Source organism: Diadema antillarum, unplaced genomic scaffold, assembly GCF_040938485.1.
Source record: "Diadema antillarum isolate AM-2024a unplaced genomic scaffold, OU_Dant_1.0 seq00000782_RagTag, whole genome shotgun sequence".
Taxonomy (NCBI): domain Eukaryota; kingdom Metazoa; phylum Echinodermata; class Echinoidea; order Diadematoida; family Diadematidae; genus Diadema; species Diadema antillarum.
The window spans coordinates 2,018,518-2,044,871 of record NW_027271670.1 but is presented as its reverse complement, the minus strand read 5'-3'; the positions used below and the strand labels follow the sequence as shown (position 1 = coordinate 2,044,871).

At 38.3% G+C, this 26,354-nt stretch overlaps 1 protein-coding gene across 1 annotated transcript; it reads left to right on the top strand.

Annotated features, from left to right (window-relative positions):
- The first annotated feature begins 390 nt into the window (after positions 1 to 390).
- Positions 391 to 19,759, top strand: LOC139739087 (solute carrier family 49 member 4 homolog). Its single transcript, XM_071649703.1, has 13 exons — positions 391 to 438; positions 3,721 to 4,094; positions 4,832 to 4,942; positions 5,537 to 5,627; positions 6,110 to 6,328; positions 8,392 to 8,450; positions 9,512 to 9,565; positions 10,433 to 10,562; positions 11,273 to 11,381; positions 12,990 to 13,057; positions 14,195 to 14,313; positions 15,907 to 16,089; positions 18,561 to 19,759. The coding sequence occupies exons 2-13, from the start codon at positions 3,728 to 3,730 to the stop codon at positions 18,734 to 18,736; spliced, it is 1,686 nt and encodes a 561-aa protein (XP_071505804.1). The 5' UTR covers positions 391 to 438; positions 3,721 to 3,727; the 3' UTR covers positions 18,737 to 19,759.
- The last annotated feature ends 6,595 nt before the right edge of the window (positions 19,760 to 26,354 follow it).

Sequence of the window (26,354 nt, the reverse complement as noted above, 5' to 3'; positions counted from 1 at the left end):
TTAGTTTGCGTCAGTTTGCATCAGTTTGCATTAGTTTGCGTCAATTAGTAGGACCGGCGTGGCACGTGATCGAGAGTCAGCTGATCGATCGACGAGGCAGACCTGCCAGCGTGTTTTTTTTTTTAGACGGCGCAGATTGGGGACCCTCAAAATCTATTGGGGACCCTATCCCTAAACCTAACCCTAATCCTAATCCTAACTCTAACCATCAAACCCTAACCCTAACCCTAACCCCAACCCTAACCCTAACCCTACCCTAACCAAAAACCCTAACCCAACGTTTTTTCCGTAGGTTTAACACGCGCCATGCCCCAATCTGTGCCGTCTTAAAAAAACGCGACCGGACCGCGGTTACAGAACTCTTACCTGCGATCGCGACCCTCGTAAACAGCAGAAACGTCCGCTCAGCTCAGCGCTCCATGAACAGCGAAGATTTAGGTAGGGTTTTCTTTTTAAATACACCATTTATTATGATTTTCACTGCAAGTATTGCTAACAGCTTCAAATTCAATGCTGTTGTGTAGGGGATCTGTAACATTCTCTTCGTAATTGCTCGCAAGAAAAATGAAATGAAGACCACATTGCGGTAAATTTACTCTGCTATTCCGCTAGTCCCATGCTATGTAAAATTTGTGTCCTGCAAACTTTTCATGCCGTAAATTTGTGTGATCTGCATGATGAGATGTGGTGTGCGACTAGACACATGCGCAAGAGATGTAAATATTCCTAATATCCTAATATTCCTAATATTCCTAATATCCCACCCACTGTTTGATTTATTAACCCAACCAGCCGTATTGCGCTGCGCAGGGCTGTGTTTAGGTCTTAAGTTAGTTTTAGTACTTTTAGTGGTTTTACTTTATAGACTAGGCCCTACTACGGCTGGTAGTAGTAAATTTAGACAAAATCATCTAACGTTAGATGTAGATCTAGACTAGAAATTCTATACGTAAAATATGCAGAGTACAGTCTACAGAGCTCATGCATATGTCTAGTCATGGCTATAGTCAAATAGGCAACCAGCTCTGACTTATTTCAGATTTAGACATTACACAAATTCAAGTGAAAATCTAAGTTTTAAGATTTTTTCCAGACAATCTTACAATTATAGTATATACTTTTGGAATACCCTTAACTGCGATCAGCCCCAACGTGCAGCATTGGGGCTGTGCCGTTTTCGCATTCAGATCGAGGGAGTTGTACAAAACGGTGCCGTTTCGGCGCTATATTTCCTTAATTTTTCAATAAAAAGTACTAGGAATTCTTACATGGGTCGATTAAACCTAAATGATTAATTTCGGCGACTGTTTGATGCATTTCATTGCTTATGATGCAGAAAATGTTGTCTTATAACGTGAATATCTTCAGCTTACCGATGCTCAATGGAACTCACAATCACTTGCGCAGGCGCACAGCATGCATGCAGTGCAGTGCATTGACAGCATGCATAATGCGTACTATATCAGTCCGGGAAACCCGCTCATGAGGACCGCCCCCGCGTACGAGGATGGTCCCTCCTCATGAGGACCTCCCCCCGCCTCATGAGGCCCCCCGGGGAACGCCTCATGAGGCCCCCCATTCACTTCTTATTCATCTCACATCTGACGTACAAATTGTCGCAACTTTGCACGGTGATTTTTTGTTACACACACATGTCCACTATCCATGATGAAAAGAAGAGAAAATCCTGTCTGTTTTTTTTTTTTTTAATCGAGTTTTAATCAACCGATGCAGAGCGCCCATCAAAACACGGACGCCAGCGCGTTCGCACAATGCAAGACTGCCGCACCTAGCGGCCTGATCCGACTAAATATTTTCGATGCTTTTTTTCTGCGGCTCTCACCTCTCCGCGCACGAATCAATCTCGTGAAGCTGAAGTCTGACATCTTTTTACACAAATTCGTAACGAGAAAAATTAAATCAGTACTAACCTGATCTTGTCCATATATTCCAAATTACTATTCCACACTGATAGAGTAGGTGGGTAGATGACATACTCCAGTTTGTTAGCAAAATAATCACTTTGTAGGTATGACGAGTTCACTTTCTTCGTAAAAGTTCCGCCCACGATTCCGCCGTTTGGGCGCTTTTTCTGGAATCATCCCGCGACGCGACGTACGTCGCATCACATCACGCATCCAGCACATACCAGACTGGTATGTGCTGGATGCGTGATGTGATGCGACGTACGTCGCGCCGCGGGATGATTCCAGAGAAAGCGCCCAAACGGTAAGTGGGTGGCGGAATCGTGGGCGGAATTGACGAAGAAAGTGAAGTCGTCATACCTACAAAGTGATTATTTTGCTAACAAACTGGAGTATGTCATCTACCCACCAACTCTATCAGTGTGGAATAGTAATTTGGAATATATGGACAAGATCAGGTTAGTACTGATTTAATTTTTCTCGTTACGAATTTGTGTAAAAAGATGTCAGACTTCAGCTTCACGAGGCTGATTCGTGCGCGAGAGGTGAGAGCCGCAGAAAAAAGCATCGAAAATATTTAGTCGGATCAGGCCGCTAGGTGCGGCAGTCTTGCATTGTGCGAACGCGCTGGCGCCCGTGTTTTGATGGGCGCTCTGCATCGGTTGATTAAAACTCGATTTAAAAAAAAAAAACAGACAGGATTTTTTCTTCCTTTCATCATGGATAGTGGACATGTGTGTGTAACAAAAAATCACCGTGCAAAGTTGCGACAATTTGTACGTCAGATGTGAGATGAATAAGAAGTGAATGGGGGGCCTCATGAGGCGTTCCCCGGGGGGCCTCATGAGGCGGGGGGAGGTCCTCATGAGGAGGGACCATCCTCGTACGCGGGGGCGGTCCTCATGAGCGGGTGTCCCGGACTGATATGGATATAGCAGCAAGTCTCTCCACTGTTGCACTAGGGCAGGCCGCTTATTACTCCTAAAAAATGTCGAAAAGGTAATGTATATTTCATTTTTTATTGTCACTGTGTTTATGATAGAAATTTAGCCGTGCTTTATTTGTGAAGTCGCCGTGAATGTGGCAATGGATTTTTGCTCCCGCTCAGCTGCGAGGTAGCCGCCAGGACCGCGCCTTGCGGCGCGGTCTCCGGGGCTAGAATACCCTGAAAGCTAGTACAGTAGAAAGCTGAATTGCATTGGTGGTATAAGTGTTTCATTATGAGAAGTAAAGACACTAAGGACCTGAGGTTCTACTCTTTGGAAAGGTCGAAAGGGCAATACACATATTTGTTTCAAAGTCCTGCAGCTGAGCAATCTGTGTGAGTGAAATTATAATATAAATCCACAGAGCTATGGTGAGCACAAAGGGCATATAAGTCTAGTGGCAAGGAGACTGATTGCTGGTAAAGTAAAAGGCTTCCTGGGTATTTAAAGTGGATATTTTACACATAAAAAAGCCCGCACCAAGGTTTGACGGTTAGACCTCCACCTCCCATACCGAAATTTGATCATGCCCACATGCAAAAGCATATGTTGTAAGGAGCCGGCGGTCAAATTTTGGATACTGTTATGCAAGTGCTGGTGATAATAATACACTACAGTATATTTCTCCAGCCAGTGAAAGTTTTCTGTGTAATTTATTCCACTTTGTTCAGGACCAAGCACCCCCCCCCCCCCTGTTCCCAGGCAATGAGTTTAAGTGAAAGTTAAATTTAAACCAAAGGACTCCGCCCAAAGACTCAATAATGCAAGCATTTGTATGCCTACTTATTTTCTCTTGTCATGTGACACAGGTAGACTATGGCTGGATATGACAGACTGTACAATGAACATCCTGATAGAGAGAGCCTTCTGCCAGCTTCCCAGTGTTCCCTTGGAGTTCAAATAGACAACACATCAATCAACTCTCTTCTGGACCACACCCAAGGAACCAACCACGAGGAAACTGATGACAAAGATGAAAATGAGCTCCATGACAACCAGGAGATATCTGGAAGGGATACCAACGTGTGCAGGAGGAACCAGACCCAATCAGACAGTGCAGAGACAAAAACTGTCAGTGATTATGTGGTGTACTCAGAGAGATGGTACATCCTCGCCATCTTTTCCTTCATAGCCTTTCTTCAGGCTTGCACTTGGAACACATGGGGACCAATTGAGGATACAGGTGAAAAGTCTGCTAGCACTCAAGACACTTCACCATTCTCTTCAGTTTTCATTGATAATGTTTGGTTCTCTTATACACATCATGAAATTAAAGTACCACTCATGTTTTGAGGATTGCACCAAAGATCTGTAGCAAAACCAACCATGAAATCCGGAATAGAAAGTGGCAAGACTTTCTGATTCCTCCCCCACCCCTCCACCCCCCCCCCCCATACCCCACCACTTGCTAAATGTGTGTGAGTGCGTGCATCTGTGCGAACAAGGGTGGGGTTATGTAGAGTGTTAAAGCAAAATACACAAGTTGGGGTGGGAGAGGGACATAGGAAGATCTTTCCAGAAAGTTTACCAATTATTATTTTCCTAGTATAGAAAACATGACTCATAAGCTGTAGAGCATGTAGCTTTAAATTGACCAGTACATTGTGCCAAATTCATTAATCTTCCTTTTTTTTCAGTTTTTGTCGTAAGCTATGATACAAAGCAATTCAATTTTTAACTAAAAGTGACAAAGATGAATCATTTTCTCTTAATAATTGAAATTCAAATGTTATCTAGAGGGAAAGATTCAGTTCTCTTCTTTTACTTTACCATATTTTTGTGTTGTGGTTATTTTTCCCCTATTCCAGAAGCAAAGAAACCAACCAAAATATGGTATTCTTTGGATTGGACTTGTGTTCAGCTTAGCAATGGACTTGTCATGGTATAATCATTGTGAAGCATCCATTTCTTTCTTTGCAGCTGCCGTAGTTCTTGGTTGGAATCCAGGCCAGTTTGCTCTCCTTGCTAACTGGGGTCCAATAACTTTTATCATCTCAGCTTTCTTCTTCTCCTGGCTTCTACATGCTAAAGGTCAGCGTCTGTTGGTGTATGCAATGTGTCACATGCATTTACACGATCAAACTGTACAATGCTAACCCATGACCTAGATTTAAGCTACATTTTAAGTAGTTACACCTTTGTGTATACCTGCCTGAAATTTATCAATGCTCACATACTTCTGTAGGGCATATCAACAAGAAATGACTGACACAGACATTTGACTGTAAGTTTATCTAGACACTAAGTAAGCCAATGCATTTTAGATAATCTTCATTCTAAATATCTTCAAATATCTTCTTTGGTGTCTCCTGTAAGTGCATATTCTGAAGTTTAGATGTATCCAATTTGATTTCGATAGAGTGATTGCCCAAGTATGATAAGATGTCGCTCTTAGTATTGTTCATTTTTCCCTACCATAAATAATGAATTACCTTAACTTGTTGGTCAGTCCATCTTTATTGGATGTGGCTTGTTCATTGCGGAGGCCATAATGGCATGCTGAATATTCCTTTTCCAACTTGAACTAAATGTTTATCCAGTGTCCAGCATGGTATTACCTTCATGCTAGCTGGTCGGTTAGATGACACCTTCATCTTTCATTATTTCTATTTTCCATGCACACAGGTCTGCGAGCATCAGTCTTACTTACAGGTGGTTTACTGACATTGGGTTTAGCCATCAGATGTATTCCTGTACCTGTATCAATGATGAAATGGTAAGGACCAAACAATGATTCTATTTAAGGAGTGTCACATGTGGTGAAATTAGTTTTTTCTTATGATTTTCATACTTTTTAATATGTTGTGTCAAGGAGAGGAAGATGTCATGTAAATGTTAATGATTAGAAAGTTAAGCTGTTCCAAAGTTAGCCATGGAACTGCAACAGCTCCATGATTAAACATTGTCACGTTCCATATATAGGTCTTTCCTTCCGTACCTTGGCACTTACAAGATGGACACTTTTGGACAGCTACAAACATTTTCTAGTTCTGGGACAATGTCATTGAACTCCACTTGTTTATAACTTTACTCATTTTTTGCACCAGATATATGTATTTCCTATTGATTTTTTTCTGGTATTTACATCCATATTCTGTGTTTATATATGATACATGTAACAAGCATTGATTTGTACTTTCAAGCCATGAAAGTTCTATGTTGTACACATCAGTAATATCTGTCATCTCTAAATTGCAGGACCATGAACTTGGGCCATGTTTTCATTGGTCTTGCTGGACCAGTATCCATGGCAGCCCCAACCACCATCTCAGCAGCCTGGTTCCCAGTCAGGGAACGCACTACAGCAACTGCCATCTCAGCTACATTCCAGATTGTTGGCATAGCAGCGTCTTTCCTCATTGGACCCCAGATTGTTGGTGATTTCACCAGTGGAAACAATACCAGCACCAGCACCATGTAAGCAAGTCGGATTGTGTGTTATGTATGTTATAAATGGGTTCAAGAGTACAGCCAATTAGGAGTGCTGAAATTTATCACATGTTCACTTTGTATTTTTTTTTTTTTTTGCTAATTGCCAAAAAATGTGCAGCAAAAAAAAAAAAATAATAATAATGATAATGAACAGCATGTTATCTTAATGGCAGATTACTGATCACAGAGTGTGCAGCAGGAACCCAGTCTTCTGCTTTGATTCACATGGTGTCTGCACAGCCATTTAAAGAGTGACCCTGTTGTATCAAAAAATAATTCATTGACCCTTTTTATATAGCAAATAATGCACACTTCTAAGTTTGTGATGTTAGTGGAGATGCCCCTTACTTTCTAGTATTCACGATGTCCTACATCGTCCACTCGGCTGCACCCTGTGCATGTACACATAATCTCCTGTGCTGCATCTCCACTATTAAATGTGACCCTGCATCACAAAACCAACAAAAAGTCGCCAGACATAGATTTTTAGTTAAGGGCAGATTCTTAAAGAGCAGACTCTAGGCTTTAAAATGATGTATAACTCAATTCAAATGGACTCCCCTAGTATAACCTATCTAAATACTAGAAAGAAAGCACACACTCTTGAAAAGTGTGAACTAAGAAAAGAGGCTCTGAAGTACAGGGTCTATTCAAGCGCTTAATCTTTACCAACTGCGCTAGCTGTGTGATGAAAGGGACAAAACACAGGATGTAAATCACCGGAGCAACAACAATGAAGGGATTATCAGATTAAACTGAAATTAAGCATGTTCTATTAGCACATTCTGTCCATGATTAATCCTAACTTTCAAAGCAGCAGTGGTATCCTTTCAAAAGTTATTAAACTTGAAAGTGAGGAGTGTGTAAAGGATTTCAAGAAATGAAAAGGGGACTCTAAGACATACCCAATCATTCTATTCTCCCCCATAAAAGGGTTGTAGAAAATCTGCCGAAAACACACTTTCCCATCAATGTTATGATCCCAAACTAAAAAATAACGTAGAAGAGGTATAGCTCTTTCAGAAAACATGAAAAACTCATATAGTGCCTGGGTTGACCCATTTAACCTATTTTGAGTCCTCGCGTAAAATCAAGGGGTGCGATTTTTTGTTTGTTTTGTGATACACGGTCACAAATACTCTCTCACCTGTGCATTATTTGCATACCAATGCATTGAGTGCTTTTATCTGTAGCACTGTTTCCAACTCTCAGCATTCTAAACTTTGATAGCTTGTCAAGTTGGCATCATTTGCTCACAACTCATCCACATGCAATGATTTACAGTCTTTTAGGTGACAAATACTGCATCACTACGAGTTTCAAATATAATCCACTATTCCATATTACATGCAGTTCAAAGACAGTTTCAAGGTATATAAGATTATTTAGCCGTTCAGTCTTCTTGCATTTTGTTATAATTGTCCTTCATTAATGTTATTTATTGGATTTTAAAGTTGCTCATTCAGGGATGTTAAAGTCATAGTGCTCTGGGCATTCTAGCAGTTCTTTTGTTTTCAAGGATGTAGGCTGCAGAAGGATATTCGAGTGAACATTCTTCATAAACTTTGAAAACTCTGTCTCGTACTGGTCATAGAGACAGTGGCATAAGGATGAGAATTGATAATGTCATCAGTAATTGTCAACTCACAAAATCTTCAATCGTCAGATAATTCATAATATTTTCATTCTGTGTCAAACTTATTTGTTTAAATTTGAATATCCACTTTGAAAGGTCTGTTTAGGAAATAATGGATAGATCTTATGAATGAGCCTTAAGCATTTATTGATTAGATGGATTTGGCACCTTATAGTCCCATTATTATTATCATTATTGAAACTGATCATTTCCAGAATGGAGGACAAAGTGATATTAAGTATGTGTATGTTTACAGGGAAGAAAATCTTTGATCTGAAGGGGTAGCAGTGGCGGATCCAGATTTTGTAAATGCGCCTCCCTATTAGGGAAATCCTGGATCCGCTCCTGGGTAGCACAGATTTCTCTTCTTCTTTTATTTTTCTCACTTTTCATCTTATCTTGTTCTTTACAGTGTTCCAACATTCACATCAGGAGGGAACTTCTCAGTACTCATAAAGGATTTTGAATCAGGTACAGACTTTGTTTGTGTTGTTTTAATGAACTTACAGTGTATATAAAAGAACTATCAATCTATGTCTCTCTCTCTTTCCTTATCTATCCCTCAATACTATCTAAATATATCCATGTAAATGTTTAGGTATGGTTGCAAGCATGTGTTTATGCATGTATGTCCATATGTTTGTATGTAGGCCCTACTGCAGTATATGTGACCCGCTACAACAAAAGGATCCGAAAGTCGGGGGAGTACAATTTTCAGAAAATGGCATGAGATTATTCCCTTACTCTTCTACTTTAATTTCGTATAAAGCACAACTCATAAAAGTACATGGTTGCGGAGATATTAATGATTTTACTAACGCATGTCAAGTGGTTGAGGAAATCAGAGTTTCGGGAAAAGCACCTTCAAAGTTTTCTTTCCGACAAGGGGAGGCGAAACAGTTTTCACCGCTTGACAATAGAAGGCATGCTCCAAGCGATGTTCATTTAAGCTTAGTGCCAGCGGTCTACGCACGACCAGTCAGTAATCAGGATGCCACGCACTGAACAATAAGATCACTCCCTCATTGCTAGGGGCGGAGTCTAACTGCGGCGCTAAATCCAAATCTTCGGACACGCTTCTGTTACTTTGAAAGTCGGAAAATCATGGCCCAGAAAAATGGTGATTTCATTGCCTTTCCTTTGATCATTTGGCTTTGAAATTTCGGTAGATGATAAACAAGACATTAGGCTACAAAATCATGTCAAAAACAGAAATCAGATTGTTTTTGCCCAGTTTTGATGATGTAACTTCAAACTCGATTTTCTCTGCTCAGCCGTCAGCGACTTTAGGATCCTTTTGTTGTAGCGGGTCACATTATGTATGCATGCATGCATGTATCTCTCAACCCAGCTGTCTATCTCCATCCATCTATTCATCTATCTTTTGATCTTTTGATCCATTTATTTCTCTACCTGTTGATCTTTCTGTCTACCAGTGCATGTATGTATCCAAGTGAAATGTAATGCTTTCCAGGAGTTTCAAAATTATGAAAGCAGGGATACATTTGTATGTTACATTCTTTTCATTTCAGATGAAGATGAAATCAACCAACATCTAACAGAGATCAAAGAGCTCATGTTCATTGGTAAGCAGATCATTTCATGATTGTTGTTTTTATCATACTTATTACCTGTATGCAGTTCAAAAGTCAATTGTCAGAATGCTGTTGGTAGTGGCATTTAGTGTTGGGCTTTTTTTTTTGTGCAGAAAGCAGAAATGGACAAGTTGAACAGATGTTCACTCACTACACAGGCCATTGGAATAAATTTATAACTTCAGGAATTTGAAAGAAAAATACTTAATGCTTCATTAAATGTATCTTTACATTGTCAAGGCAATGCAATTATGCAGTTCACACTTCACCCTACTAGTACTCATTGGACTGGCTGTACTATGCCAACTGAGGCAAGTTTTGCTACTGTTTGGTTAATTCTTACCCAATCCTGGATATAAATTGAATTTTGAAAACCCACAGAAGTGTAACATTGATGCAGTCCTAGACAAAGGTAGCTGTAATGCAGTGAGGGTAAGAAAGATTTTGTGCTCCTTATATACTAAACAATTCTGTGCTGACTGTCAAAGAAATTGAATGGTTGCTGATGTGTCAGTTAGCAATCAAACCAGAGCAAGGGTTAAGTTATTCACTGGTTTGCAATATATTTCTAATCTAATAAACATATAAATCCAAACTGGGAGTGATACACCAGTAAATGAATTGATGTAAAATTTACTTCTTGAACCATTACCACAGGATCCTGGTAGATCCAATCCGATAACATGGTATGTAATGGGTTAATTTGCTCATTATCCACTTTCCTTGATTCCCAATGTTCAAGTTTCTATTCTGCACTTGTCTCAGTCTTGTCGTATAATATTAATGAGTCTGTAGACTGGTTAGCAATCATTTAATAGATTTGTGGAGGACGTGTTGTTTCCTCTTCATTCTGCATAGAATTCAGTTTGACTGCCCTGGTGTTTGTGTCAGCTGTGATCTACTTCCCTTCAAAACCTCCAACTCCACCCACTGCATCAGCTTTTGTCAAGCGAGAAGACATGAAGGCTGGTCTCATTGCCATAGTAAAGTGAGCAACATCATCACTAGAATCTTAGAACACTGTCGTTAGAAATATGATTTTTTTTTTTTTAATGGTTCACAATCTTGCTTGTCTTATGCAGTTCAACTTTTCTGTGTGACAGGATTATATTTGCCTCATGTCGACCTTTCAAGAATCCTATTTGATGATTATAGTAATAATATTGTGATCTTGTGAGTCAGTGGAACACTTTGATCTGTGATTCCTCTCCTGTCAAAGTTATCTGCCATAATTATTATCCCAGCATTAGCAGGAACCCATTATACACCTTTGGCCAGAGGGACAAAGTTGGGTTTGAACACCTTTAATAGCCATGGGTCTATGATACGCTGGTCAGAAATTGAACCTATTTATAAAAAAAAGTATAATCTCGTATTGATGGGGTCCGGAGCCTCATCCATTCTACCATACTGCTTAAGCGCCTGGTATAACTATTCCACAAATACAAGTTGTTGTTGTTGTTGTTGCTGCTGCTGCCGTTGTTCTTGTTGTTCTTGTTCTTGCTGCTGCTGCTGCTGTTGATGTTGTTGTTGGTGTCTGTCTCTCTATCTACCTACATGAACCTATCTATCTATCTATCTATCTATCTATCTATCTATCTATCTATTTCTCAATCCATCTATCTAACTATCTTTCTTTCTGTCTTTTTATCTATCATTTGTCTTTTAATACTCTCTTTCACTTTCTCAAACTGACAGGAAGATGTCCTTCTGGGTCCCCGCCCTGGCCTATGCCATCACCACAGGTGTGTTTGCTGGCTGGTCCGCCCAACTGGTGGCCCTATTCACTGACAAAAAATTAGATCAGGTAAAGACAAGACAATCAGTTTATTAAGTGAATGTTGTTGTACATTATGATACAATATACCTAGTTCTGTAAAAAGAAATCCCATCCCTGAATCAAGCTGATGAGGGCTTTGGCCTTTTCATTGAATTCTAATATGATGATGACAGGATGATCATTTCAGATGATTCTTTAATATGTATTCAATTGTTTTTGTAAGAATTCTGTGTAATATTTCTTTGTATCTATTTGCACAAACTCTTTCTATAACGGCACTTTTGTGCATTAGTTCTACTACTGGTGCAAGGTGCTACATAAACTTGTTTTTTTAAATCTCCTGCCCAGTCAGGCAAGCAGATTTTTATATTGTTGCAGAACACTTGTCCAAACATGATTTCCACTTGCCCCCAAAGGAGGTCCAAAAATATGAAAAAAAGAAGAATGAATCTGAAATAGAAAATCACTTTTCTACATTCTACGTAATGAGTCAAGGGCTTTATAAAACACAATCATTTAAGTAAACAGCACACATTGATTCACATGTTTAAACACATTGGAGTAACAAACTTGGTTGGATCAAGTGTTGGTATTGCATTGCATTGGGGCTTCTTCGCAGAAGTTTTGGAAAGTTGCTGAAATCAGATAAAGGGGATGGCTAGTAACTGATCAGTTGGAAAAAGTGAGAATGCTGGGGGATGATTGTTCCAATCCTTGTGGGATTCATGTAAGAGTACATTATATATCTATTGTGTGAAAATTATTTGCTTCAGAATGGTCTCATATTCAAGTAATGTGCAGTTTAATCGCCCCGTCACTGTACAGGCATGCTAACCTGGAAACACTGAACTGCACATTACTTGAATATGAGACCATCCTGAAGCAAATAATTTTTACACAACAATAGATACATAATGTACTCTTAAATGAATCCCACAAGGATTGGAACAATCATCTCCCAGCATTCCCACTGATTCCCACTGATCAGTTACTAGCCATCCCCTTTAAAATGCTTGGCATTGATCACTAAACAGTCATCCTTGGGCTTCTGTGTGGTTGACTTCATGGGTTTGAAAGGGGAAGAGTTAAAAAAAAAAAGAAGAAAAAAAGTGACCTTAAAACTTTTCGCTTACCCAATTCAGGCAAACATCTTTTCTTGATTAACCAAAGCACTTGCCCAACTTTGATTTTCACTTGCCCCAGGTAGTTGGCAAGGAATTATGTAGCACCTTGTGATGTGGAGGGAATTTTCAATGATTTCCTCATTATGGGAACAGGGCTCCCGCGTTGTTGTAGTTACAGTGTACTTTGCAATGTGATAGTCATGATCACACTGTTATCATTATTATGTTTTCACTGTTAAAGATTGTAATTAACATTTTGATATTATTTTTGTCATTATTATCATTCTCCATTTCATTATATTAAACTATTGTTATCATTATCATTATCATTTTGTGTTATCTGTAATTTGTTGTTTTCATCAGTATCATATTATTTTTCTTGATTTTCATTTTGTTGCCATCATCCTTATTTTCGATATAAATCTGTTTACACTATTTTCACTGATACTAGAGCATCATACCTCCTTTGGGGGTTGCAGTTACACAATATTTCTTTTGTACTGTGTTGTAGACTTCCATAGCATGGATAGGCTTCTATACCAACTTGGCTGCAGTGGTAGGTGGGATAACAGCTGGAAGGTGAGATGTTTGGCTCTCATTTGTGGAAGACAAGAAAATAGAAATGTAAAAATTCAGCCAGTCCTTTTTGCAGTTCATTTGCAAAAAGCAGTTCATTTGAAAATAGCAGAGATCTCAGTTTAAACTGGTACCATTTTGATATATCTCACAGGTGTATTCATCCATGGTGTACCATGTATGTTGCTTCCTTATCACAAGTTTCTTGCTTTTTTACCTCCGCCAAGGGAGGAGGTTATGTTTTCCTTTCGTTGTTGTTGGTTTTTTTTAGTTTGTAAGTTTGTCTGTTGTCCGTGTGCAAAATAACTCAAAAAGTTGTACACGGATTTGGATGAAACTTGCAGGAAAGGTTTAGAATGACACAAGGAACAGATGATTAAATTTTGGTGGTGATCCGGAAATTTTTATGGGTTTTATGAAGGATTTTCGATATTTTGCCACGTAGGGTCAATGAACTTGGGAGTTCAAGCTGGGCATTTTTGAAGTTTTCATGTGTGCACTAAAGTGAGTGCTCTAGTTTCTGCTGGGCGAGGTGCACCGCGTATCTGAGGGTTTATGACGTAACGAAGGTTTCTATATTGGGAAATCGGGCGAATTTTCAGTGCGTGGAAATCACTGATCTCTGTGGAAGAGCAAGATCATCGGTGGAAAGTAACTCCTTGGCGGAGGTCTGCACTCTCAGAGTGCTTTTCTCGTTTAGAGAAAGATTTTGTAGTGGTCACAGTGCATTTGAACAGAGTAACAGATTTTATAGCTAAAAATGTCAATGTCAAATCAAAGTCTCCAACAGTAGCAACAATTATTCAATAATGGGCTTGTGTATGCATTCTCTCTTTATTAACAGCATCGAACAAAGACTACTTGAGCTGACCATCAGCTGCTTAAATTCATCTGAACAATATGCATACAATACCATTAATTAGACATAATTTAAAGCAACTTTCTAATCCTCATGATTTTTCAATTACAAAAACAAATATTTAAATCATGTCAAGTCTAGTTGTTGTTCCACATTTCATCCTAATACAGTCATTGCATACTACCACAGTTGAATAAGATCGGCTTAAAGTAGACTTCATTAGTTGAAGTTAATTTGGTAGATTTTTGATAAAACAGCAATACATTGTATATAATTATCAGATGTGCTGACTACCTTGGGGGAAAGATGAAGGCCATTCTTCTCTTCCTCGTCACAACATCATGTGCTTTCCTCCTTTGGACCATTCTGCTGGTAAATGACTACATCCCTTACAGCAAGAGTAAGTCATTTAACCTGTTCCTTACGGGAACCTGGTACACCAGGGCCCCGTTTCATAAAACTTGTTATCAGTGACAAGTTGTCATAGTTGTTATAAGCTACCGATATCCTTGCATCTGATTTGCTAAGAGTAAATTTGTCACAGAAATGTGGCAGTTGTCACTGATAACAAGTTTTATGAAACAGGACCCAGGTTCCCAAAATGTAGACAGGAATGCCTGCATTCGTGGCATAAATTCATGTTAATTTGTGTTGTGTTGCCCACAAAAGTAGCTGTAATAGAAAGATTAGAGTTTTTTCTATCAATATCTGCTTTCTTTGTGTATGAAAATTGCATGTATCACAGTATTGACTTTTCTCCTGTGTAGTGTGTGCTTGTTTTGCTGTAAAACTCATATAAAGATACATAGCCATCAGGGTTGTGCTCAGTAGATATTTGAATTCAGTTACCCTATTTAGGTGCGTATTCTGTGTGTGACAAAAGAGTTTGTAAGCACATCAGTGCACACTCTATTCACACCTTGTGCCCGATCAATATTTCCATTGTTCGAAGGCACATGTAGTTGACCATGGAAGGGGATACATGTACTGCTTCACTGCTTTTGCACAGGTGGATTACCAACCTGTCTGTTTTCTGTTGCCCTCAAAAAGAATCTCGTTTTGGGGCAGTAAAGGCCCTCAAAGAATTGCGGGAGGAACGGTTTAATAGAGATTGAACACTGTCATGATCCTTGAAAATATAAATTATCTCTTTCACATAGTTTCTCTTCAAAATATCTCTCTCCGTGAACATACAATTTTGTTCAAAGTTCAAATTCCACTGAAAGATAAGACAAGCCAAAGGGGCTCTTGACCTCTTGCAACTTTGCACACAACCTGTGGTGGTATTCTGAAAATCTTCCTAAGTTTCTTCCTAAGTTTCTTTCTAAGTCTGAAAGTTAGGAAGTGCCTAGGAAAGACAGAATTGGTATTCTGAAATTTCTTCCTAGGAACTTTTTAATGCAAATCAGGCGATCCTTATCCCCGCCCATGTCCTTTCTTAAGCCAATGCAAAATGCCGTATTATAAGGAACCAACCAATGACAATTGCATATTACCATGACTTAGGGTTAAATACACGTGTGCGTGGCATGTCCCCTTTCTCATGCCCATTTCACGCATCAAAGTATATGTTGCGCACAGTGAATGACGAGCGCCTATCACAATGTTTTGCAGCTTGCTATATCTTAACAATGTACTTAGGACAGGGGTGGAGCTTTCCTAAATAGTTTCTAAAATTCTTTCCTAAGTGCATTCTAGAATACCAACTTCTTCCTTCGTCAGAAATTTGCATATCTCATCCTCATTAACATACTGTATCTTTATAAGTTTCTTCGTAAGTTTAGGAAAAAAGACACTTAGGAACTAAAGAAGATTTTCAAAATACCATTTACGAAAAAATCCTGACTTGGGAAGAAATTTCTTCCTAGGAAGGATTTCGGAATACCACCCCTGGTTCCCAGAAAGTTCAGACTAAAAGACACCCTGTTTTAGTTGTCATTATGCAGTCGTATAATGATCATCCTTGTCTCTCTCTCTCTCTCTCTCCCTCCAGCCTGTGTGTACGTTTCCATTATCATGTTTGGGCTCTTTCTCAACTCTTGCGTGCCACTCTTCTACGAGATTACTGTAGAGGGCGCCTTCCCCGTTGGTGAAGAGACGGCCACCATCTTCATGACTTGGCTTAACAACGTGTGGGCTCTGATCTTTCTCATCATGCCGATGATACCTGCCCTTGGTGAGAACGGATCCAATTCTCGGTATCGCCAATACCTAGTTGCCATGCGCAGAGCAGCATTTTAGATGCATTATGGGATAGCTCATCAGGGACAAACTTGCCCCCGGTTTTGGCTGCACATGCACTCAGATCACGCTCTGTCTTTATCCAGGGGTATTTTTTGTGGAAGATTTCTTTACTTTCCATCATGTGACCAGCACATTGAAGCCGTGCGGTAGTGAACCATGACTCTAGTGACCGCAAATCAGCAAAATTTAGAAACTTTCAAGTCTTTTAAGCTGAATCATAGCCAAGAAAAAAAAGGGGGTAACAACGGAAAAACAGACCAATAACTCCATTGAATTGTATGGGAACTGCAACTTGCACAAGACAACCGGAAGCGAACAATGGCACCGAGGAATCCCACAGTGCATTTGTGACAGGGCTCTTCAGTGTGCACAGAAGTTTTCTGCACATTAGCGGTACCGAGAATTAGCCCCCAATCTGTCTCTGATAGTGAATGAAGAGGTCAAGTAATAACTGACCTACAGTTCAGTTTCTCATATTGCTTTCAGGCATCACTGAGCCAACAGACATTACTCATGCTTGTACTTTATTTCTATTTCATTCAAGGGGCATAAAAAAGTGAAAAGTATGCATGTTGTTGTTGTTCATTTTCCATCTGTGAAGATGGCTGGATAGCCCATATTCAGCTACACTAAGCTGGTCTTCCATGGGGTCCAGTTGGATGTGGGGTAGGACCACTTCACTGGGTTAGACTCCCTGCTCTTTGCGATGAATGAATGAAGCGGGATCTTTTACGTGCATGAGCTGTGACTCTCTCATACACGGGACCTCCATTTTATGTCCTATCCGAGGGACAGAGTGTTTTGCCTCTTGCTAGAGGGGACGGTATGATTACACACAGCATTGCTCAGTCCAGACTCGGGTTCGAACCCGGGCCGCGTGATCGTGAGGCAGACGCGCTACCGACTGAGCCAACTCACCGCCCCGTTTACTCTAATAAGAAACTGTTTACTCTAATAAGAAACTATAATTGAGCATATAAACTGTCAGACATAATATAGTTACAAAGTGTAACTATCAACAGTGCTTGGGCATAGTGTTACAAGTTGAAACGGTTCAAACCTTTTCAGCATGGTGTTTAAGATGTTAACCCTTTGAGGACGAGTCCGGAGTATACTCGGGCACATGTCTATGGGAAATGCGTGTTGTAGCAAAATCAGCCTGTCCTCAACGGGTTATTAAAGGACAAGTTCACCTTCATTAACATAAGGATTGAGAGAATTTAGCAATATTAGTAGAACACATCATTGAAAGTTTGAGGAAAATCAGACAATCCGTTCAAAAGTTATGAATTTTTGAAGTTTTTGTGCAGTAACTGCTGGATGAGAAGACTACTGCAGTGTATGAATAACTTAGATGTCACATGCGTACAACAATATAAGGAAAATATAAAGAAAATTTCACAAAATGCCATCTTTTGAAAAAAGTACACATTCCCCTGACTCGTTACCGACAAATGTTATGGGTAATATTATTCCCCCTGCCTTTAGAAAGAGGCAAGTCAAGAGCTCTTTTATTACGCGAAAAAAGTGAAAATATGTTGAATTTTCTTTTACATTTTCTTTATACTGTTGTACGCATATGACTCACAAGCTGTGGTAGTCTCCTCATCCAGCGGTTCCAACACAAAAATTTCAAAAATTCATAACTTTTGCATCGATTGTCCAATTTTCCTCAAACTTTCACTGATGTGTTCTACTAATATTGTTGAATTCTCTCAATCCTTATGTTTATGAAGGTGAACTTGTCCTTTAAAGTTGTTCTTTTACCACTAAAGATGTGAGATGTCCTCTCTGTCTCTTCACTCTAAATCTTTTCTCCTTCTTTCTATCTTACTCTCATGTAACCAATGTGCATGATTTTAAAACTGCACTTGTATTAGCCTGCTGTGATTATGTGTAAATCCAGCTTCTGCCACTCTGAAAGAAAAAAGAATGTCGTTGTGTGATCCACTCTTTACTTGTACAGCTGACTCCCATTATAGCAAAGTTCTTGGGACTGGCAGTTTTCTTTCATTACTGTAAAAGTGATTTCTTTTGCGGTGGTTTTATTTTCGCGCTTTGAGGTTGAACCGCAAATTTAACATCACACGAATATGTTTTGAACTCATCGCTTGTTACAACGCTATCATTACCGACCGCGAATTTAAACACACGCGAAAAAGTCGGCACCGATGGAAACCGCAAAAGTTTCTGTACGCGAAAGAAACCACTTTTACAGTATATCGAAATTTCATTACAGCTGAACAAAAAAGTATATGAATATAAGGTATAGATAATGATATAGGGACCTGAATTTTTACTTCGTTGTAACAAGAGTTTTGTTATAACTGTGTTCTTTATAATGGATTGCACTGTACTATGATGTTTAGGAGGATATTTTTGCAATGTCTATTACTGCTGTAGACAAAAACTTTGGTTGGCTGAACTGGTTCATGCTGGCGTCCGTGGTGATAACGGTTCCACTCCTGCTGTTTTACAAAGAGCACTACAACCGACTGGACTTTGATGTCACTCACAGCACAGACAGGACCGTTCCTATTCCTGAAACTTCAGAAAGCAGAGATCAACCTCCAGCGTAAGATGTCTGGATCATCAATCCCAGGTGGACCTTGTGTGACTATGGCAAACTTACTGAAATGAAGGATATACAGTATTACTCCTTTTTGTAAACATTTATAATGATAGATAATAAATACACCATTTGTGATAGGCTGTCGATCTATTGACATATTTTTAGGCACTGAGGGATATAATCAGAGCAAGTTACATACATAATGAAGTAAAAGCGAGAAGGGAGAGATAGAAATATATATGATATATATCAACAACTCTACAAATATTCAACCAAAGCAACATGTGAATTTTATGTCTTGAAAGTCTGTTTAAATATTTGTATGGATTTTGCTGATTGGATCCTCAGTGGAAGTATTGCAAAGAGATGAGGCTGCAGAAATAAACGCTTTTTCTCGAGAGTTGAGATAGCTCTTTGGACTATTGATTTTTCATGTACTAGAAGAGCTGACATTTTTGCCAAGGACATTTTATGAGACTCTGAAACAAGATTTTTCAAGTATTGTGGAACCAGAAAATTCATTGCTGATGCCACCAAAGGGTATTATCAATTATGAGTAAAAGTCATTATCAGTTTAATTGATGTGAGTCAAGGAGAAATCTCAAAGGAGAATTTAGTGCATTGTAATATGACATAAAATTGTATGACTGAGTAGGGTTTATCAGAAATTTGATTTCAGTCCTAAATGTGTCATTCAGATACACACATTTTGATAGGGTTTTCATGGATGGCAGCATATGAGGTTTTACCTAGAACTTTACCCTAAAATACAGATACCAAGAAATGTTGAATACTCATGATTGAAAAACAACAACATTGAATTCAATTTGGAATTATGTGTTTGAATTCAATATAAAGTTATATTATTTTTGCATAATGTCATTTGATGTTCAGGGCCATCACTGTTAGAGCAGTTGTGCAATGTACCCTGGATACTATGTTCTTTAGCAATTAATCTTTGGGCACTGGTTAGAACACAATGACACAAAGGCATGTTGACAACCAGTGCTTGGTTTAGCTTTCAACACAGAATGGCAAGCATCATGTCTTGTGTCAGTACAAAATGTGGTGGTAGAATAGTTCTTTGTCGTATAATAAAAACAAAAACAATGTCTTTTGTAAAATTTTGTACAATTTTTATGAAAAGTACCTCTACATAACTGAATACAGATTCTGTCACAATTATCAATTGTGCCTTGAAGTAATTTGCCAAAGATTGAACTTTGTATATATATGTGTACAGTGCACTCCCATTATAATGAAGTCCTTGTGACCAGCGATTTTCTTTCATTATATCGAAATTTCATTATAGCCGAACAATGAAGTACATAATTTAGGGTCCTGAATTTTCATTTCATTGTAACAAGAATTTCATTACAACTGTGTTTGTTATAACGGGAGTGCACTGCACTATGAACCTGATTTTTATTTAATTAATGGGTGTTCTGGAGAAAGCAGGTCTTTTGTTGTTTGAGGGTGCTATTATTCATTTGTTTTTCTTCAATTTGATGACATGAAATAATGAATTAACAGCTGCAGTAATCACTGCCATTTGATGCATGTTTGAATATTTGTATTGTCATTATTCAATGATTTGTGCAATCATCTTTTTTATTCTAACTGCCAGAATAATCACTGTTCTTGTGACTGTCATAGTTTTCATAGATCTACATAGTATTCTTCTTCTTTTTTTAGCATCAAATTTGATGATGTGCAGGATATTGTAAGAAATGAACATTTTTGAGCCAAGTTTCATCAGTATTACTATGTACCCATAATCTCAGTAACAGTGAAAACTGTTATAAAATGAATGGACAGATGTTTGTAAGTTAACAGTTCATTATTTGAGCGATCTTTCAATATGATGATGATGATTATTATTGTTGATTTTTTTTTTTTGTGCCGGTGCAGAAAAGTCGTTAAGCATTTCCAGTTCACATACATCAATCGTCCTGGAAACTTGCTAATTTAGATGTAACCTGTACTAAAGGTTAGATATTTGAAACCTTCTCCAAGCCTGGAATACAAGATATTTCCAGGAAGACTGCAGAAATGGCAACATTCATGTGGAGCTATGCAATATTCTGAAATATGGGGAACACTGAATATGATTATACACTGTCCTTTCTGTTTTTTTAATTGTATTAAAATGAAATATGTAAATAACGTCTTCCTCCACTGTAGCCTTAGCCTATTAATCTAGGATGCAGCTATTGTCTTTGCTGTAACGCCAGACGGTTTGCTAAGTGATACCTCTGATGCAGCGAGACTACTAACAGCTTTACTGTTTGTAGTATCTTTTGAAATATCAAAATGTTTGTCACATTGGAGGTACATGTTCTTAAAAGGGAATTTGCCCTAATAGAATGCATATTCAGGGAAAACAAAAATATTAGTCATACACATCAGTAAAGTTTGGGTTCAATTCCATGTAACCCTTTAAACATGTGCAAGTATTCTGTTATATCGTTGCTCTACAGTCACTGCAGTGATGTAACAAATGAAATCTTCAGCCAGCAATGGTGGCACTGGAACTTTAGAAAATCTTACCTCTTGAAGGGATTGTCCAATTTTCCTCAAACTTCACTGATGTATTTTACTCATATTGCTGCATTTACTCTATCCATGCACATATTTGGTAAAAATTCCCCTGTAACTTTCCTTTTAAAGTTTCTATACACATGTATTTTCCTTTTGTATTCAATTTTGTGTATATGTGGAAACCAAATGAAATATGGATTTGAAATGAGCAAAAAGAGAAAGAAATATATTTGAATGTTTCCCATATACAATGGAATGAAATAAATGCAAATATATTTTGATGTAAAATGTGTATACACCTGTATTTTGTTGTGTTATAGAAGTCCAATTTGACTTACACTGCTGGTAAATCAAATTTCATGCCGACTAGCATTACAGGAAATCTCAACCTCAAATTGATTTTAGGTCTAAATATATATAACTATGTATATATATATATATATATATATATATATATATATATATACATACATACATATGTACATATACGCTGTATATAGATAGATAGATAGCTATATACAGTATTTGTATATGCAACATAATCAGGGAATATCAAAGGACTGATGTTATTTTTTCTCTCAATATGTTGATGGACCTTCAGAATCAAATACTAATTATAGTCCGCATCTTTATAAACTCACACTTGGAGAATAATATGTACACCCTCTATCTTGGAAAACTCCTGTGTGAAATTGATGCTGCTAAAATTTAGCGAGTACGACAAATGTGCCACCCTGTGACATAAGAGCAACTCTCAATTTCTTCCTACACAAAATTTCACTCATTTTCATTATTTCTCAAATATTTTGGCACTAACAGAACATATCCACTGAGGACATATAAAACCTTATTACTCTTATCATATACCAAGAACAGATCGGATGAAAATTTGTGATTTTTTAGTACAAAGGAACGCAGAGCTGCTCGACAACCATTACTGCACACAAGAGTTGCAAATTTGTCTTACTCTCTAAGACTTTATCAGTTCATAAATCTTTTCATGGGTCTTAATTTTTCCCTGCATTTTCACTGATCTACCTTTCAAACTTTTCCATTTTCACACAAAGCAAAAAAAAATTATCAGGTTGGACTTCCCCTAAAGCCGTGTAAGTACAAAAAGCAAAAGAGCTACTTGTACACTGATGCTGTACATATACCGGGTGTCCCAAAAAAAGTGGAACGGTGGATTTTCAGTACCTTGCGGTCTAAAAGTTATATATCTTTTGACATCATTACAAAGAGCATCTTCCGCAGAAGACTATGATACCAAAATCATTAAATTTGGTTCAGTACTTTTTATTCTACACCATTTTCTGAAAATGCAGTCATTGTCAAATTTCGCCGGATTTTTGCGACTTATGAGATAATAATTTGAGTGCGACTCGCGATCCATACGGTGAATATTGTGTAAGCTTGGTGACCCGTGTCAACAAAAGATCCAGCTTTCACATTGGGCACGGGCCAGGAAAAAACAGTGTGTGTGTGTGTGTGTGTGTGTGTGTGTGTGCGCGCTCTCCCAATATGAAAGCGTTATCTTTTGTTGACATGGATCAACGAGCTTACACAATTCACCGTATGGAACGCGTGTCGCACCCAAATTATTATCTCATAAGTAGCAAAAAAATGAAAATGACTGCATTTACAGAAATTAGCGTAGAATAAAAAGTACTGAACCAAATTTACTGATTTTGTTATCATGGTCTTTTGCAGAGGATGCTCTTTCTGATGATGTCAGAAAATGTATCACTTTTAAAACGCAAGGTACTGAAAATCCACCGTTTCGCTTTTTTTGGGACACCCGGTATACCTCGTCAAGACCCTTCTCATGCACATTCCACATCTCTTTCCCCCCCCCCCTCTCTTCCTCTATGCTGCATACATAATTATACACACATTAGTAAAGTGTTGTGCTAAAAGTCAGAGAGACAAAAAATTTTATTTTGATATGATAGTCATACATGCATTTTCATAACATACAAAACATGTGTAATGTACATCCTTACTGACTGCAACCTATCAACGAATAAGACTGGGAAAAATGAGTACCAGGTAGTCATTTTGCACTTTTCAATGATGAAATAGTGCACAGTACAAATGTGCATCAGGTTCAGAGTCTTTCTGTCACCAAGTCCCTTCAATCCATGCACAATGATACCCATGTGCATATTAATGCTTAGCACAATTACCTCCTCTGCCATGGGAGGTTATGTTTTCTCCGGCGTTTGTTTGACCGTGTGCAAAATAACTCAAAAAATAGCAAACGGATTTGGATAAAACTTACAGGAAAGGTTGAGAATGACACAAGGAACAGATGATTTGGTAGTGATCCAGTAATTTTTGTGGATTTTATGAAGGATTTTCGATATTTTGGCAGGGTCAATGAACTTCAGATATCAAGCTGTGCATTTTTGAGGTTTGCATACGCGCACTATAAAAGTGCATGCTCTAGTTTCTACTAGGGTGAGGCGCGTCGCGCAGCTGGAGGTTGATGACGTTAAACAAAAGGCTTCTATATTGGGAAATCGGGCGACTTTCAGCATGCATACGTATGGGTGGAAATCACTGATCCCTAAGGAAGAACAAGATCAGTGGTGGAAGTGAGCTGCTTGGCGGAGGTTTGCGCTCTCAGAGCACTTCTTTCTAGTTAAAAATTCAAAATTGTTCTCAAAGCATCAATTGAATTTGAGTTTCATGATGAAATACTTTTACAAAGTTAGTTTACATTATACATGTACACACTGTTTTGCTCTCTGCTAGTCAATGTATTACACTTTATTTATCCCCCTCCCCTTCACCCTTACAATCACGCAAGAAGAAGAGAAATATTCTTTGTCTCTTGCCACTAAATACAAAATGTTGCTCACATCAGGTGTAAGATATTTCTTACTCTTGCAATGGCATTCAAAGTAAACCAAAATATGTTCCATCACAGCTATTCTCCATTCCCTTCTGAGGTATGGGACTACATTTTTATTTTGTCTATCATTTCAGTTTTATTTAAGGATTTTCACATTCTGTATGGTTAGTCCAGGAGTATAAATTAATATCCAAGCAGAAAAAAAAAGGGACCCAAAAAGGAAGTTGCTCTGTTTTATTTGATTCCCATTTAAACCAGTGGCGGATCCAGGCAGGGGTGCACTGCCCCCCCCCCCCTTTATTATTGTTAAAACAAAAGAAAAAAATGGGTGGTTAAAGACATCCCCCCACCCCCTTTTTACAGAATTCCTGGATCTGTCCCTGTTTAAACTGAGCTGGGGCAATGGTGCCAAGAGACAATACAACTGTTGCACATGTAGTGTATCCCTGGTCTACAGGCAAGGTATGACTGGGTCTGGGCCGTGATGGCCCACAGCCAAAAAGTAAGAACAGTCAATCTCTCAGTTCCATTCGACATGCTTATTTCCTTGCAAAATGCTGTCTCTCCCTGAACACATGTGTAATTGATACACAACACAAGCATTGTACATTGTACAAACACACATAATAGTACACTGAATTCTCCCAAACTTTCTGGGACCTGTTGCATAAAACTTTTTTACCTGAGAAAAACTCTGGCTGATATTCAACAGAGTTTTTCCTATGTAAATTCAATAGGGGAAGATCACACTAACATGAGTTTTTAGTTCTTAATAGAGTTTGTCTCAAGTTAAACATTTTATGCAACAGGCCCCTAATCTTTCATTATTGATGAATGAGAATACTCTGAAACACAGAGTATCATAAGCAATCATTCGTATGTCAGAGAACAGGGTTCCTGGAAACACCTTTATTTCATTCCACATACAATGTATGTGATATCTCTCATGATAATCTTAAAAATCTGGTGTGGAAATTCATAAACCTATACAAAAAAAAGTTATTGAAACTTTCAGGTTGCAAATCCACAAACAAAAGTTCACATTAAAAAAAAAAGGGAGGAAACGGTTAACATGAGTGCTTAGATATGGAATACATTTTACAGCATAAAAGAAGAATGATATTATACAGTACACTACTCCATGTCCTGCAGAACATTTCTAAGCAGGAAAATGAGCAAAAAAAAAGAAAGAAAGAAAAGAAAAACAAAACAAAATGAACTGAATAAAAATTTGTTAAAAAAAATAAGAGTCAATGCCACTAATAATGCTTCTATGCACCACTCAAATTTGGTGTCCACACAGTACATCTGGTAGGTTGGGTTTTCAGCACACATAGACCAATGGGTCCAGCTATAATTATTGCTGATAAACTGGGAAGTGAGGCAAGGTCAACTACACTGCAAAATTTCAAAGGTACTGTTTACCATTGGGAGCAGTGATTTAAAAAATATTTGAGTTATCACATTTGATGCATGATATGTTTAGGTCAGTTGTATTACAAAACATCCTACCATATAAAAATTTTGCAATAAAGCCCAGAATATATGGAGATACTTCTCACTAAACCATATCTATTAACGGTTTAGTCTGGAAACAATCCTACAGTATTATAACTATTGTTAACATTTTGTTATTTAACAATACTTAACATTGATTATACTGATGAACTTTTTTACCCCGCTTGGAGCAAATTAGAACCAGTCTGATCCTTTATCAATGAGGACATTTCAGTACAGATTATTGTGTCTGCATGGCAAACTTTGGAAACGATTCCATGACAGGTCATACTTTGTCTGTTGCCACATTGGAAGTTTGGTTGAATCACAAATTCTAAAATGTTCCAATTTGTGACAAAGTTCCTACATGTGTAGTGAGCTGTATGAAGTCATATTTCTGCATTAATGTCCAAGTAAGCCAAATCAGGAAAATGTGTGACTTCCTGACCCATTACTGACAGTTACGACCTTTTCTTTTTCAGTCATCTTAACACAAATTTTCTACAGATCCTAGCTAAGCGTACAAGGACTAGTTCTGAACATGTTCACACATGATTTACATATTATCAAGGCTCCTTTCATTCACAAACGTTTCAAGGAAATAGTGAATGTCACAATGCGAACAAATAGTTTGGCAGCATTGCATGAAGTAATGTACTATGCTATATAGCAGCTGGACAGGGTGGCTCTGGAAATGCACACACACACACACACACACACACACACACAC

Excerpts from the sequence above, each read along its gene's own strand:
- LOC139739087 (XM_071649703.1), top strand. The coding sequence starts at position 3,728 with ATGGCTGGATATGACAGACTGTACAATGAACATCCTGATAGAGAGAGC. Across the intron at positions 4,095-4,831 it reads GGGACCAATTGAGGATACAG|CTGCCGTAGTTCTTGGTTGG; the intron begins GTGAAAAGTCTG and ends CTTTCTTTGCAG. Across the intron at positions 13,058-14,194 it reads GGTGGGATAACAGCTGGAAG|ATGTGCTGACTACCTTGGGG; the intron begins GTGAGATGTTTG and ends TATAATTATCAG.